The sequence below is a fragment of the Amblyomma maculatum genome, chromosome 2 (assembly GCF_055883805.1).
Source record: "Amblyomma maculatum isolate TAMU_Amacu chromosome 2, ASM5588380v1, whole genome shotgun sequence".
NCBI classification, from domain to species: domain Eukaryota; kingdom Metazoa; phylum Arthropoda; class Arachnida; order Ixodida; family Ixodidae; genus Amblyomma; species Amblyomma maculatum.
In genome coordinates this window covers 75,564,644-75,581,745 of record NC_139345.1, presented here as the reverse complement: position 1 = coordinate 75,581,745, position 17,102 = coordinate 75,564,644, and the positions used below count along the sequence as shown (strand labels likewise).

Genomic DNA, 17,102 nt, shown 5'->3' with positions numbered 1-17,102 from the left:
TGGTACCTAATGCACTTCTCAGAAATAACTGTTTCACTGTCAGAAAAAGCTGGCGGCTAGTTTTCTCAAAGTGCATGGTCTCTCCACTTTTGCTCACGACTGTACTTGATAGTGTGCATGTTTGGGCAAAGATGATGACGACAGTGTGGCATGGCTCGCGCAGTGTTTCCCTAAACTGATTTGTCGGACTGAAGAAAAAAATCCGAGCATATAAGGCTCGAGCGAACGTCCTTGGCATGCTTCCACGCTTTGCCGAAGCCGCATTCTGAGTTTCTTTTTTGTATCCTCTACGTGTTGACATGTTTTGAGCTAGGGCCAGTTACATTTCAGCTTTACCTCCCCAAGCCAAGTGTTTCTCAATGCGCTTCATTTCACAACTTTAGTAGCATCTCGCAGCTTCAGCAGCGCCTACTGTCTGTTTAGCTGCTCCATAAGTGTTGGAGAAAAAAACAAACAAACAAACAAAAAAAAAAAAAACGGAGAGACACGGGACAAGGCCATCCTGTTAGTTTCTTTTTTTGTGGCGCTCTTTCCTTTTCGTTCGGAGTACTCGACGCCTGGATATTCTCAGTCACCTATTACACGAATTTTTTATGCAAGAAAAAAAAAAAAGAGTGCAGGAACAGAATCGAAAACGAGTATAGGTTATCTCGCGGTATGCAGGCTCTGGGGGCATTACGTTTTCCTTCAGTCCAACAAAGTGAGCTACGTCTGACATCGTGGCAGGTGCGCCATGCTTGAAAGTGCTTCCATTTCGCACTTACTTTCACATTCGAACACCTTCTTGTCCGTAAGCATCTGAAAAGTAACAACGCATTCGGTGTCTGTTTTTTGTGCTTAGAAGTTCGGTGCAAGTGAGGTGAAACTGCATGGGTGATCTACCAGTGCAGTTATTGTGAAAAGAATCGAGAAATGAACATCCTTCTGAATAGAGGGAGTGCTTGAAAAGAATAGAAACGGGAAATTTTAGACTTATTTGCTAGCTCTATGAAGGAGATAGTAAACTTGCTTTAGATTTAGTGGAATAACAGGGTGAAAATGACAAGTTTTGTTTGAAATATGGGTTTCTTGTGGTGCATCGCTCCGCTTGTGACGTCACTTGTTGACGATGAGTGTGCATAGATGACTAAAATATAAAGTACCAGTTGACCTTTCTGATCCTAGGCAAGGATGTAGCCCGCTGAGCTAACAAAATGCAGAGGCTTTGCTAATATATGAGCTATTGCCTGCGTTATAAAGAGTGCCGGGATAAACTCTCTGTCTGACAGTTAATCCCATCTTTTCATCTTTTAGCTATTTTGCTAGCAAGATTGTAAATTGGTTTATAGAAAAGGAAAGGCGCAAAATCTGACGCATTTCTCGCCGGAGACTTCAAGCGCGGTGCATACGCTGACGGCGAGAAACTGAGGAACAAGCTAAGATAAATATACCTAAAGCTCTAAGATGCGTTTCGACGAACCATGGCAATGTGCCTGACCCATGCGGGTAGCAATCAGTTTAGTGAGAGCTCACGGAACCCAGTTTGAGTATCCCAGCTTTATACTATGCTAGAGGAATTGACCGCGCCTATTTCATCTTCAGGCAGCAACGCGTTCAAAGGACAAGAAATGTCAAGAAGGTACCTTTGAGAGTTGGGCCCAGCAATGGAACTGAAAGGTGTAAGAAAGTGTAAAATATATTTGTACTAGGCAACTATAAAAAGTTGCTGAGTACACATATATTTTGCCCTCGCCTGGTTCTGATTGTATACATGTCACTGCAAATGAATATAAAAAAGTGACATTAATTCTACCTGATTCGGACTTTACGGGCGCTGTGGAGAACTAGGTGCATTCCAAAAACCCTAGCAGCATCGTTGATCTGAACACTTTTCTAGCGCAACAGATTCAGAGTGCAGGCACTCATTTGCTAATTGACATCTTCAAAATGCGAAGCGTGCATTTGTTACTCAACGTCCTAAGAATGTAATGCAGTACACCGAAAACTTCTTGTAAGGCCTACACTTCCTTAAACCGCTAGTTCCGTTGGGTACTTCATGTAAAGTTATCACCAGGTTCAAAAAGATTTTCTGATCATTTTTTTACGGCATTTTTTAAGTATAATCCGGCACGCTCAAGTGTGTGATTCCGTTCTCTCAACGGTAAGGTCTAGGGTCCTCTGAGCAGTGCCAACTGGCGACAGATAGCGGAAATATTGTAAAAATGAATAAGTGCGCGTTTAAAGCCTGCCGCACTCGTTGCTTCAGTGGCTTACCCGAGTTCTAGGCTAATAAAACATTTGTTCGAATCCTGCAAGTGCAACTTTTTCTGATTTGTTTTTTAATCGCAACGTTAAAATAAGCTACCAAGATCTTTCCTGACGGGGTGTTCCCCTTTAGGTTGCATTCTGGGATGTTTCTAATTCTTAATAGCCGCAAAACCACCAGTGAACACAGCCACGAAGTGACGGCATGACAATGGTAACGTTATTCAGTTCAATTCAGTTCAGTTCAGTTCAGTTCAGTCGTGTCCGACTCTTCGTGACCCTATGGACCATGTCACGCCACGCTTTCCGGTCTCTCACTATCTTCCTAACATCACATAACTTCATCTGCAGTGCCTCGAGGATGCCATCTAACCATCGCGTTCGCTGCCTACCCCTTCTCCGGCGACCCTCAACTTTTCCCAACATCAAATCTTTCTCCAGCGACTCCTCTCTTCTCATCAAATGACCAAAGTAGCTGAGCTTTAACTTTATAATTTGACCCTCCAATGAGCAGTCAGGGTTTATGGTTGACAATATCGACTGATTTGATCTTCTGGCAGTCCAAGGAACTCTCAAGAGTCTTCACCAGCACCACAATTCAAACGCGTCAATTCTTCGGCGGTCAGCCTTTTTCACAGTCCAACTCTCGCATCCATACATCACAACTGGAAAGACCATAGCATGAGTTATACGGATCTTGGTCGGCAGACTAATGTCTCTGCTCTTTACCAGGCGGTCAAGGCTAACCGTTGCTCTCTTTCCCAGAAGCAAGCGTCTTCTAATTTCATGGCTGCAGTCTCCTTCCGAGGTAATCTTGGAGCCCAAGAACAGAAAATCTGTCACAGCTTCCACTTCTTGTCCATTGATGCTCCAGGACTTGATAGGGCAAGACGCCATGATGCTATTTAGTTACCTTCACTGTAATCATTTCTTGCCTTCAGTGAGTGTACGTTACCTTTAGGTTTCATTCAGAGACACCTCTCGGTAATATTCGCCGTTTAACCCGCTGAGAGGCAATCAGTAAGGAGAAAGAAGTTGCGGGACCCTACCGTTGAGGAAACGGAATTACGCCGCTCAAGATCGCGTGTTCCAACGCCCATTTCCGATGGAAATAAAAGTTGTGCAACCAACCAACCAACCAACCAACCTCAAATACTTCGTTTTCTTTTTTCACTACGACGATGCAGCTGTCGCTCGAGCGTTTTTAATAAGCGCGAGGCTTGTCTTCGGAACTACAAGTGCTTCACGTCTTCTGAGCACACAAATTGCATGTTTTTTTTTCTCTTTGCGACTGCGTTAAAGTAATGGAACCGGCTTTGAGAGAAGTTAGTGACTTCACTAACTACAGACAGGCGGTCATGCTCGCTCTAGCCTCTGTCTAGAAATCGTGGGGCCAGAGTATTTTAACTATTACCGACTATATCCCCGAGAATATTCGCGCGGTTTAATGGCCATCCTTACCTCTAAAAAATTGCCTCATTTTGATTCGCCAATTGGAATCGGGGTGCTGTAAAGTGAGTGTGCAGAAGTTGTTTATTTGTGCTGTCCCCCAAATATGAAAGAAAATAAAAAGGTAAACAAACAGAACAATAAACAACGTAATGAAGGACGCTTGTGCAGAAATGTAGTGCTGCATATGTGAGAGCATGCTGGTTATGCCATAGTGCCAAAACATTCCCCACGTGAGTTAATGTGTTAGTACGCGACTCATACGGTTTTAGGAGTCAACTCCAGTTAAACGGTCAGGCAACTGTCCCAAGCGTTTTCTCCATATCAGCCTGGCAGACTGCTGTGTGCGTTATGCTCTTGGCATCTGTGGCAACCAAAATGTTTCCCGAAGTAGTCTTTTTGCATGTTAGACTACTAAAAAGAAATCAAATATGCGCATTCGGTAGGCGTATCTCACTCCGGATTAATTATATGATTTCTCGCCTGGCATTTTGACGTGTGCCTGGAACCTAAAGAATTGCATGAAGAAGGTACATTCAAACAAGGTAGAGGCTTCTCCATCCGTAATTTGACTTACGAAAACATTTTGGGCTGTCACATTATTGTTTGTTTTCTGGATCGGTTAGAATTCAAAAAGACTTGCTGGAGTACCTTGAACACTGAGTGTTGCTACAAGACCGGTAGTATGCATTATTTTGATTTGACGCTTTAAATGACAATTTTTTCTCGGTTGATTAAATGTGAATCGCTGGGGAACGCGGGTAATGAGATTTTATATTACCTTTGCTCCTGCACATTTAACTCTGACTGCGGTATTATAGGCGTACTTGTAATCAAGTGATAATTATGAAGAGAAGTAAATTTTCTTTTTCAGAGAACTTTTTACATTTCTACTAAAGAAATTATGGAAGCTGAAAATAGTCTTTTACAAGTCACTTTTGAAAAGCAAATGTGTCCTTTCGGAGAAATAATGCCTGCGGAAATTTGGCCTTTTTCATCCTTCCTCTGGAAATAAAAAGGGACAGCGGTGAGTGGTCGAATTCTGCATTGTCACATTCTCTGGCTAACAGATAAAGGGCAGCTGAAGAGGTTTTAGAATTCGACGAGCCTGAAGGGGATGGATGTATAAAATGCGCGGGTAAAAAAAAACAACTGTGAAGTGTTTTTTTTTTTTTGTGTGTGTGTGTGTGTGCGTGTGTGCTAGAATTCTAATTGCCAACGTAATCGCCGAATGAGGATACTTGGGCGTTCATATTTTTCCTCAGTGCACAGCATCAGGCTGTGACCGCTACGATGACGTCATATCGATCGGCTCTACGTTTCAATTAAAGAAACGATTGCTTAAATGGGAAAAGCACCAATGATAGCGGATATAGAGCTCAGGAAAAGTGTCTGACAGCATCGAATAACGCACGAAAGCACGTCGGCGAAGCCAGCGGAAATATAAAAATTCTACAGCGACGTTATTATTAGTTTCTCTGCACTTCTCCGAAGCAGTGAGGGGAAGCCAAAACACTTAATCTATGATTACATGACTATCTTAAATGCTAGCGTAAAACTAATTCGCACTCTCTCCCTACGTACATCATCAATTCGACTAGTTCAATTCCGTCATAATGTCATGAAACCAGGTCAGCTTCCCTTTAAGCTTATCCAGCTAGAATAAGTACCGTCGAATGATGTGGACTCATAGATGCTTATTTGCGTACTCTACAGTAATCCAAGAAGTCGCAGCATCTTGCTGTGCGCTGCCTCGATGAAGTGACTCACGTGTCCGATGCCGTCTGCAGGGGTCGCAGCTTGCTATATTTTACAGAGGTGCTGGCGCGCTGCAGCCTCTTTACTGGCATGTCCCACAGCACGTAAGAGGGTTTCGGCTACAATGGTCACACATTGCTGTTGGTGCTACAACTGCCGTTTCAATATACCGTTCCTGCTTCTAAAAATAAGCCTGCTTATATCGTTCACTCAGCCCGACTCATTCTTCAATGGTCTTTTTTATCCACATATCACTAGACAGACGTCACCCTGTGTTTTCTCCTAGGAACACGTAGAGTGGATACGAAGTTGCGTTTTGAAAGTGTGAATCAGATTATGGATTACGAAACCTTCCTTGGTGTGAAAGACAACGAAATTAGTTTGACACATCAGAGAATGGACTTTTCAACAAGCTAGTTATTTGTGGGAATTCGCGCCCTCACAAAAATGCGGCTTCCGAACCTGAAAATCATACTCGCACCTTGTGCAGTTTAGAAGAGTACTCCTGAAGCGCTGATTTATAACAGCGTACATATGTATGTATAGTATACCTTACAAGCACTTTTTGCGCACGCATTTCTCTACGAAGCAGGAAGCCAGAGCCGAGCACGTCATACTTTTGGCACTTCTCGAGCACTACGATGTGGGCGGGGTACAGCCAAGGTTGTTCCGGGGTGGTGGGCTCGCAGCTCTCTACAGCTTGCACTACAGACGTTGCGGCACACAGCAGCAGCGGCAGCAGGAGTATACATGTATACATGCGCACCTTGGGACAGACGCCGGACGCGCGGCTTTACCTTCCCCCCTGGGGTGGTGGCTGAGCGTAGTACGCACCGTCCTTGGCGGACACCGGGTTACCGCTCTCCATGTCGTAGCTGGAGCCGGGCCAGTGCAGCTCCACAGCCAGCGTGTACAGCCAGGCACCCACGATGGCACCGATGTGGGGGCCCACGATGGGCACCCAGAACCAGTTGTAGTCCCGGAAGCTGCACACAAGGGATGAATTAAGGCTCGCGCATTGCTTTTCATGTTGGAGAAATGCGGCAGATTGGATGTCTGCCCTGCTGCGGCCCTCTCGATTGGGCATATTTACTTAACGTGGCGCGCGTAGCCAATGGGCACACAGTTCGCGAATCGCCTGTATCAATAACCCCGCTGAAAAGGGACCTGCAATAGCAACAGCACCACACACGATGGGCAGCCCGTATATACAAAACGAAAAATCTTCAATGAAAGCAAACACTAAAACGACTTTACGGACCCACGATTAAGAATATGGTTTTCGAATTGTTGGCTGTTTACTCATGAGCGGAACATTTGACGGAGCCACCTGCCAATACGTGCTTCGAATATATAACGTAGGTTTGGTGTCGTTAAGCCACTGGAGAAGCAGTGGCACTTACTGCGCGTGCACGTAGATTTGAAGGACTGCTATGTGAACTCCCAGATTCATACCAGGCGTAAATTGCCGCTTTCTCGGTCCGCAGCGGTTGTGGATGATTCGGTGCATCACGAGTCCCAACTAGATGCAAGCAAGTTTTTAAAAGGCGCATTGTCCTAGCCCAGCTGAACCAACTTAGAGCCACTAGCAGCCGCTTATCATGGAGTATTTTTTTAGTTCGTCAAAGTTAAATAATGAGTGCAAGATAATTATCTTGACCTTTAAATTATTGACTTGAGAAGTCAATTCAAAACGTGCAGATAGTTTCGAAAACCACAGGGCTGTGCTTAAGTCTGCTTAAGGCTTAAGAGTGGAAATAGCGAAACCCACTTTACAGGACTGTTTTCACTAACTGTATCGTCATTGTCATTCTTACGTCATAACTATCGCTACTATCATCATTATAAGCCAAAAGAAACAGAATTTTCATCGCTACTAAAATTATCATTGCTACCATCATCATTATCACTAACTGCATCTACATGGTCATCGCTACTATCATCCTCACGCTAAACGAGGAGAATTACGACCGGCTTCTCACGAGCTCGGCATGGAGTAGTGGTTTGCGTTCTCGTCCAGAGATCAGAGGGATAGTGGTTCAATTCCCTATGGAGACATATTTAAATTTTTAAAAGCTAGTTCCTGCGAATACTTTTTGTGAACATTTTCTCAGCCCATGAGCCAAGAAAGGGTTTCGCCTTGAGAATACCTGGGATGATTGCACCGAGGAGCGATTTATTAGTCTTCAAAGAAAGCCACCCATGACCAGCTGCTGAGCATACAGCCCCGTCGGGAAGAGCGCTTCGTTGAAAGGTTTGTGAGAATTGCCGTATAATCGGTTTAAAATGGTTTATAAGATTTAACTTCCAAAGTTACTTAGGCTATGGTAGAAGTCATAAAAGAGGGCTCCGGAAAATTTGGACCACCTGGGATTCTTCAACGTGCACTGACATCGCACAGCACACGGGCGCCTTTGCGTTTCGCCTACATCAAAAATTGGCTACCGCGACAAGGATAGAACCTCTGTTTGCATCCACATCCGAAGTACAGTGATAGATAGGGCTGTTGTCGTACAATGCAGGGCTCCTATCCTCGACATGAGAGACTGAACTGACTTACACGTGGCCCTATACGGGGCTTTTTATATGGACTAGGCCCAACTAGCCGAATGGGAAATTATGTCGACGTTAGAACCTATTGCTACTTCTGGCGGACACGTCTCGAGCACAAATCTCGCGGAATCTTGTGGTCAAATCTCGCGTCCGTGAGATTTTCACTATGAGCCTAGAAAGTCTTTCCTCTTAATAAAGTTTGAGGAACGAAAAACACTCCAGATGGAGCCACACGTCTCTGAAAACTCGTTAGCTGGTTTCGCAAGGCTTTCTTAAACCTCGTTTACATTTAGCTGGGAGATCCGGTATATGTGGTAAATCTCGATGAATGACCCAAAACAAAGATTCTGAACTGAAAGAACGCTTGCTGTACACAACTGGCGCACCTTGAAGACCTGATGAAACTGCTGTTCAGCAGCAGGCCGTCCCAATTCGAAAACGACCGGAAGGATGCCATTATAATCCACATAAGCATCCTTCCGAATCCTTATGTGGGTTACATTTTCGTGCTGTGATCGATACGTGCAGATGCCGACTGTAATCTTTGTTGTTTATTAGTCTCTTCATCTCAGAGCTAGCTTTCTCAGCGGCAAACGCGTTGGAAAGTTACTATGCTATAAACTCTACAATGGCTTGGGCTGTTCCTCATCCGCTCATTTGCTGGTTTGTACTCTACAACTTGTACGAGCGAGGTTTGCGTAATACAGATTTGAAATGCTTTTAAATGTGTCGCTGGGTGTTAGGTTCGCTGGGATACAATTACAAGTTCTGCATCGCATATTATCACACAATTCTTAGCCAGCCTCCCAGCGGTTCGTAGATTAGGATATGCGGGCCATTAAACAAATCAGTAGCTTGTTTAATAGAAGACATGATTAACTGGCTAGAACTCAAACTCAAGCACCAGGATTCTAGATATGGATAGCATAACAGACAAAATGCATTTAAAGGAAAAAGAGCGAATTTCTGCATAATACCGCGGTAAGTTTGACAAATTAGAGAAATAATTTTTTTATTACACGATTGCACTTAGCTTCGCTTAAGACCTTAGTGGCGAACGCTTTTCCTCCTTCTTTTCTTCCTCTTCTGTCTACCGCTTCTCTTCTTCCTCTATCTTGCGTGTTTGAATACTCATTATAATTTCGTTACTTTCTTTTCCTTGGTTTCATCGTCGGAACCTATCGCGACGTCCTCACTGGGGAAATTATGCTCACGTCAGAACCTATTGCGACGTCTCGCTGAGACGTCTCGTCTAATCTCTCAGAATCTCGCTGACACATCTCGCAGACGCGAGATATCAGCATAAGTTCAGAAAGGCCTTAAAAAATGCCGAGAATGGTGGCGTAGACCGTTTTTATCATCCGTTCGTCCAACTAGAGTAATACTGTTTTTTTTATTTATTCATACTGTTAACCATCTATATGAGGGTCATTACAGGGAGGGAAGCACATTATATACAAGTACAATTCTCTTCGCTAAAATACACTCTGGACACTGTTATTGACACTAGCGTGAACAGAAGATACATAATCCCAGTGTAGTAATATGACAATGACCCGGGTGAGTGCCGGGGAGCGCGAATGCACGCTGTACTACCTGAAAACTTCGCCGCCCCATCCGGCCATGGCGGTGAACACCCTGGGCCCCAGGTCCCGCGCCGGGTTCAGGGGGGCACCGCAGTTGTAGCCGAAGCAGAGGATGAGAGCTCCCAGGGCGAAGCCGATGAACAGCGGCTGCACGCCCTGTGGCACGGCCATGTTGCGCGAGTCCGTGATGGCCAGGATGGCGAGCACCAGCAGCGCGGTGCCCACGATCTGAGGGGGAATAATAATGGTCAGCCGTCTCTTCCAAAAGTCCCGTGATGTTTATGAGATTACATGTCTGAAAGCTGAGCTCACCATACGTTGATCAATCACTGATGCTTTGGAACAGGGCGTTTGTTGACTTTTTTTTTTGTATGTTCGCTTTCTGCATTTTACTTTTTGTTTTTCGTGATTATCATCCTGTTCTGACCCTTCACATGTTTGTTTCATGTTGAACAATGGTCAGCCGTCTTTCCCGAAAGTCCTGTGATGTTTATGAGATAACATGTCTGAAATCTGAGCTCATCAAACGTTGATCAATCACTAATGCTTTAGAAAAGGGCGTTTATTGACTTTTTTTTTATGTTCGTGTTTTGTATCATACTTTTTGTTTTTGTTTTTGTGATTATTCTCCTGTTCTGGCCCTTCACATGTCTGTTTCATGTTGAAAATAAATAAATAAATGACTGGACTAGGATTCCTTCCGATTAACGCTTCCATTCGATTTATTCTGTGAACACAACCAATTAAAATAACGCGTGGAATTTAGAGTTACGTTACCTTAAATATTCTGTGCTTTGTGGCAGCTTTATTAGGCAAAATTCGCAAGATGGCAGCTGCCATTCGCATCGGGGACCAAAGCGAAGCGGAATGCGCTCCCATAGCATTGGCAACCGACATTATCACAACAATATGAAGACTCTGAGATGGCATATAGACACTTCTTCGGAGGCTCGATCCGGAAACTAGCCGCTTGCATAATCACCGCGCCCACACCAGAAAACCCTATAGCCATCACGTGAGGACTTGAGTCCGAGGTTATTCTCGGTGGTAATGCGTTCATGTGTACGCCCGAGAAATCTACCTCCGGGCGCCGACGGGATCATCTCCTCATGCTGACGGGTGACGGCAGACTTCACGACTATCACGACTATCACGACGTCACCGCATACTACAGAGAACATGACGCGGCTGCCCTCCGCCCCACTGCTCTCTGGGTATGAGAAACAGCGTGGTCTGGAGCAACTCCAGACGATCGAATTACTAAGTATCATCGATAGTGGCACACCGAATACACCCCACCTTACACTCATACCCTACTGTATCACTTGCCAAGCCTCCAAGCTGACCTAAACCACTATATGTGATTTAAATCTGCTGTGGGAGCGTAGTTAGCCCCATCCCCGTCTTTCTGAAGGGATGTCCTGCTATCCGCTAACTAAACCACCCAGCCGAGGCTGATCAACAAGGCCAAGCAAGAAACGGAGGCCAGAATACCTCCGAACAAGAAGCCCTCCCGGTGTACAGAAGCCTTAGTCTTCCGTCAGTGGGCTTTTCATTGTTTCTAGTTCGGGGACTCCATCTCACTTCTAAAGTCCTCCTCCTCCTCCTCCTCCTCCTCCTCCTCCTCCTCCTCCTCCTCCTCCTCCTCCTCCTCCTCCTCCTCCTCCTCCTCCTCCTCCTCCTCCTCCTCCTCCTCCTCCTCCTCCTCCTCCTCCTCCTCCTCCTCCTCCGTGTCTCAGAGCTCTGTTGCAGATGCTTTATTGCGCATATATACTACTATAGTGCAGTAGACTAACTCACCGCTGCCGGAACTGGTTTCGTCATCTTTCACCCGACTTCCACAGCTGCTAGGCCGACAAGACCGGCTAACAGACTGGAAATATCTTTATGTGCTGCTCTGCGTGCCGAAGTTCCACCGAATTGAAGATAATATCGCTTTAGCTATAAGTATTAGCAGATAAGAAAGCAACCGGAACACGCGGGTTTGAAGCCTTGCGATTTTCTCTTTTCAGCTATGCGCATCCCACGCAGAGGACCTGTATATGCGTATGGAAAACTGCTGCAGCTGCTGGCACTCGTTTGCTCTCTTCTTTTATTGAAATTCCGTGGGCATCCTGCATTAGCAGAGCTTGAGGTTGGTTTAGAATTTAGTGGCATGCAGAGCGCTAAAACAAGATTCCTGCATGTCAGGCAGCGCACAACTCACGCAAAACGACATGCACTTTCCTCTTCCGAGACATGCTTGAATGCGCAGAGGGGACAAGAGTGATTCCCCTACACATCTCCCAGGAGGGTTCCTTAATTTGTCACCTGTTCGTATGCTCACTAGCGCTCACTTAGCCGTCCCCTGTATTCACCTTCACTGTTGAGAGGGATTTCGTAAATGACATTTGCATTCCAGTTGACATTGCAGAAAGACTGCTTAGAAATCACACATGTGCTGAATGGTCAAAAAATGCTATGATCATTACCAAGTGGTGCTGTCTCATGCATTCTCAATATCTTACAGAACAAACAAGATTACAACAAAGCCTGGAGTTGAAGTCGTGTTTGCTGCTTCGCTAAAGAAGACTGCATTCGCATCACAGACTGCTTTAGTGGTTCAGAGGTTTGGTAAGGGTGACTGGTTGATTCCTTAGTATAGTGTAGCAGCGCCCTCTTTGGACGATGAGAGTGGCGGTGGCGGAAGAAGTGACAAGGGCCGGGTCCCGGGAACGCTGAGGCTGCGAGGTTGGGGCTCGGGGGCAGAAAAATAAAACCTTTCGTTCAGTCTACATTTAACTGGCCCGAGTCCTGTTTCCTGACGGCGCTCTATAATAGGAATCGTTGACTTGGTTGCCTTCCTAGTCTTCCTAGTCATGTACACCAGCATTGGCTGGATCTCAGGGTCAGAGCTGGGCAGCGCCGCCTCCTAGTCTTCAGTCAGTGGGCTTGTCTTGTTTCTGGTTCGGGGACACCCATGCTACGTGGTAAAAGGGTGGTCATCTTTCAACAGGATATACAATGTGTGTGTATATGTGCTTTGGGCGAATATAAGGTATTTCACGTAACTTAATTGAGCCAAGGATTTAAAAATGTGGTGAATAAACGCAACTGTGTGAAACCAATGACATTTCGTTTGTCGTCATGTCATCATCATCATCATCATCACCAGCCTGATTATACCCACTGCAGGGCGAAGGCCTCTCCCATATTTCTCCACTTAACCCGGTTCTGTGCTAGCTGCATCCACTTGACCCCTGCGAACTTCTTAATCTCATCCGCCCACCTAACTTTCTGCCGCCCCCTGCTACGCTTTCCTTCCCTTGGAATCCAGTTTGTTACCCTCAGCGACCATCGGTTATCCTCTCTTCGCACTACATGTCCTGCCCAAGTCCATTTCTTCTTCTTAATTTCTACTAGAATGTCGGTAACTTGAGTTATTTCTCTGACCCACTCTGCACGCTTTCTATATCTTAATGTTACCCCTACTATTTTTCGTTCCATAGCCCTCTGGGTTGTCCTCAACTTAAGTAGAACTCTCTTGGTTAGCCTCCACGTTTCAGCCCCATAGGTGAGTACATGTCGTCATGTAGATGTCCTCAAAGTATAGTATAAATTTTAGACTGCAGTTCTTATGCATCCGTTCCTGGCTTGAGCGGCGTAGCTGTCGGCGTGACCGGTGGGAAGCAGTGGGGCGCCTCTGTTGGCACTAGCCAACCTGCGAGCAAGATTCTGGTCAGCCTCTCATTCAAAAAATATACTTTAGAGTGACGCAGGAAAAAAAGAAGAAACACCCCTGAATAAGTGGATTTGAACAACAGCTCCTCGCGTTCAAAAATGCAGCGGTAATACATTGCTCACAGAATCATTTATTCTTTATTGCATGGAAAAACTTCCGTATGAAAAAAGAAAAACCTAATTTTCTCAAACTTGTTCATGTCTAAAATTACCGGGCTTTTTAATACGAGCCCGCCATCGAGAAGTAAAGCATTTAAATGCACCCTAATTCATTTTCATAATTTCCGCTAGCTGTGGCTGCTCAGATGGAACCTGTGGGAATTGCACTCGTAAAATTGCACTTGTATTCGTAAAATTTATCCGAGTGGGCACCAGGTGACGCTGCTCAACCGAAGGCTGTTAGGTTGCCTCGATATAAGACTGTGGACTGTGGGACAGTACCGTTGACAGAACAGATGCATGCTACTCGCTTGTGCCGCTGACAACGAAGAAGCCAGGTTTTCTGCGACGTAAAGAGATGCTCTCAAATTTCGTATTACCGAGTATCATGATGCACTTTTCTTCCCCCCCCCCCCCCACCCCCGCTTTTCTTTCCCCCGCTTTTTAAAATGCAAAAAAAAAAAAAAAAAAAGCGGCCACCTGGAGGTACAATGGCAGAAAAACAAACAAACTATGCAACTGCGCTTACCCTATACCACATTGCAGTGCTCCTAACCGGGTTTAGACAAAAGAAACGCACAGTCACCGCGACCCAGTGAGCGGCGGCAGCTTATTTCGACGGGCTGCACAATGCTACAAATAAAGAAAACTGAGGCCACCTTGACTAACGCGACTGTCGTGCTTTTTATCCTTTCTTGATTTGTTATTATTAAAAGCTCAATGGAACGTCCATCCGATTTGGCAGTCGGTACCCGCCCATCACTTCATGCTGACGCGTTTTCATGCATGTTCCGTCAGAATGCACTGACAACCTCTTAACGCTATACCGACAGCTGCGTCGGCCGCCCATTTCGAGACGGCGGCCGTGCACTCTTCGTTGATTCATAACGAGCTTGGCGCGCTTAAACGCTCTAGCGCAAGATTGCAGTCCCATGGTATTTTTCATATTTCACGATCTTTCATTAAAGGGTGACAAAAAAAAAAAAAAGCAGGTATACGATGGTAAAAAAAAAAAAAAAATCTGGACCGGTTGTTTAGGAACCTCTTCTACAATTTCATGAAAAACATTTGTCTTTGAACTGAATAATTAATCTTTTGTATAAGTTATCTTATTTGAATGAAGCACTATATAAAAATATTCCGAGGAGCGATACATGGCGGCAAACAATATGTAATTGCTATTACCCAGCTACGATGCACCAGTTTTTTGCAAAACCTCGGCTCAAGTTACCTGAAACACCCTGTAGAGGGTATAGTCCAGCTGGAATTAGGAATGTGCTCGATTATCTTCGCGCCTATTTATTGATCCCGGGTAACGTAGGGCTTGGGTGGAGCGCATCCACTTCTACTTTGTAAGTAGTGTTTGAGAGTGTTTCTGCACTCTCATTGGATCTAGCGTGGTAACCTCGGAGCGGTAGAGTGCGCGGCCCGCAATGCATGGGCTGCAGCGAGAGCACCTTGGTTCATTTCGTTCCCTTGAGTCCGCATGGAGATCGAGAGCTGCTCTGTGTCCTCCGTTGTTTCCGTTGAGTAGGCGAAGCGTATATTTTGCGTAGCATAGAGTGTGTTCTGGTACAGCTTGTACCAGAACACACTCCATGCTGCTGGCAGAAAAAGAGCTGACATAGCCCCAATCTGGATGTTGACAACAATTCTAGAGCGCAGCTGTTAAGACCACTTTTCTCTATTCTGCGGTAAAGGTTTTGGTGCTGCAATGCATGACGCCTTGACAACACACCATGTTTACATAACAACCTGCCACGCTCAATAGACAAAAAGCCGATCACTGATTGGTACAAACTCAGTGACGACACTTGGGCCATTGCGAACTCTGATTTTCATTCCGCCCGCCTCTTTCTGCGTCTGTCACGCCGGACTCCCTCTTTGCTACAGGGACATAGATGATAGACAGGATACAGTGCGTGACGGATGCCTCGGAATGGGTTATTGTATCCGGCTACCCCAGCACCCAGAGCAAAGGCGCTCTTATCCAGGGTTAATAAGCTGACACCAGCATTTCGTACCTACAGAACAGCAGCTAAAACTCGCATAACAGTTACGACAGACAACGTCCGATCAGTATTTCCCTTTCTTTACCTCAGCACGCACTAGTTTAACCCTCGATTACGGTCGTAATCGAGGGTTAAACTATGTATGTATGTATGTATGTATGTATGTGTGTGTGTGTGTGTGTGTGTGTGTGTGTGTGTGTGTGTGTGTGTGTGTGTGTGTGTGTGTGTGTGTGTGTGTGTGTGTGTGTGTGTGTGTGTGTGTGTGTGTGTGTGTGTGTGTGTGTGTGTGTGTGTGTGTGTGTGTGTGTGTGTGTGTGTGTGTGTGTGTGTGTGTGTGTGTGTGTGTGTGTGTGTGTGTGTGTGTGTGTGTGTGTGTGTGTGTGTGTGTGTGTGTGTGTGTGTGTGTGTGTGTGTGTGTGTGTGTGTGTGTGTGTGTGTGTGTGTGTGTGTGTGTGTGTGTGTGTGTGTGTGTGTGTGTGTGTGTGTGTGTGTGTGTGTGTGTGTGTGTGTGTGTGTGTGTGTGTGTGTGTGTGTGTGTGTGTGTGTGTGTGTGTGTGTGTGTGTGTGTGTGTGTGTGTGTGTGTGTGTGTGTGTGTGTGTGTGTGTGTGTGTGTGTGTGTGTGTGTGTGTGTGTGTGTGTGTGTGTGTGTGTGTGTGTGTGTGTGTGTGTGTGTGTGTGTGTGTGTGTGTGTGTGTGTGTGTGTGTGTGTGTGTGTGTGTGTGTGTGTGTGTGTGTGTGTGTGTGTGTGTGTGTGTGTGTGTGTGTGTGTGTGTGTGTGTGTGTGTGTGTGTGTGTGTGTGTGTGTGTGTGTGTGTGTGTGTGTGTGTGTGTGTGTGTGTGTGTGTGTGTGTGTGTGTGTGTGTGTGTGTGTGTGTGTGTGTGTGTGTGTGTGTGTGTGTGTGTGTGTGTGTGTGTGTGTGTGTGTGTGTGTGTGTGTGTGTGTGTGTGTGTGTGTGTGTGTGTGTGTGTGTGTGTGTGTGTGTGTGTGTGTGTGTGTGTGTGTGTGTGTGTGTGTGTGTGTGTGTGTGTGTGTGTGTGCGCGCGCGCGCGCGCGCGCGCGCGCGCGTGTGTGTGAAGTGGAACCGCAAAATCTCTACTCTTTCCTGTAAATGCCACGAATAAAAGTTTTCCACCACTACCACCACTTCTTCTGGCAAAGCGCAGGCGAGCATTTCCCACGAAAACAAAGTCCCTAAAACTAGGGCTTGCAAAACCTTGAAGATGCGACAGGCTGGTAACTATAGAAATAATCATGCATCGCCGCTTCTTGGACGGCGTCGCATACCTGGTCAACCAGGCCGTTGCCGGTGCTGACGAATTCCTTCGGATAGGAGGCGAAGATCCCGGCCGTGGCGTTCGCACCCGTCACTGCCCGGACTCCTCCGTCGAAGTTGTCAAGGGCTCCTGCGCATGGTGTTACGTCCATGAGATTCGCTTGTCAGCATGCGTGTATAATCTACTTTAGCTTTGATCATGATTTTGTAGGTGTAACGGGTATCCCAACTTCTAGCTTATGTTGCTTGTCAATCTTTTAAAGCCGCGTCAGGAAAAAAACAAACAAACAAAAAAACATTGGTGTTGTCAACGCTAATAATTAGACCAATTAAATTTTTCGAAGAT

At 45.7% G+C, this 17,102-nt stretch overlaps 1 protein-coding gene across 8 annotated transcripts in view; it reads right to left on the bottom strand.

The window, feature by feature from the left end:
* Window positions 1–17,102, bottom strand: part of LOC146199044 (aquaporin-7-like) — an 85,265-nt gene that overhangs the window by 8,063 nt on the left and 60,100 nt on the right. Inside the window, exons 4-8 of one of the 8 annotated variants that reach the window (XM_084594524.1) lie at window positions 16,768–16,886; window positions 9,601–9,818; window positions 6,286–6,437; window positions 1,623–1,649; window positions 765–798 (exon numbers count right to left, since the gene is read on the bottom strand). In XM_084594524.1, coding sequence (XP_084450650.1) covers window positions 767–798; window positions 1,623–1,649; window positions 6,286–6,437; window positions 9,601–9,818; window positions 16,768–16,886 — 548 coding nt within the window. In that variant the 3' untranslated portion in view covers window positions 765–766. Of the gene's footprint in view, window positions 1–764; window positions 799–1,622; window positions 1,650–3,705; window positions 3,752–6,217; window positions 6,438–9,600; window positions 9,819–16,767; window positions 16,887–17,102 lie in introns of all 8 variants that reach the window. The other 7 variants (XM_084594526.1, XM_084594523.1, XM_084594527.1 and 4 more) reach the window with 7 other exon arrangements.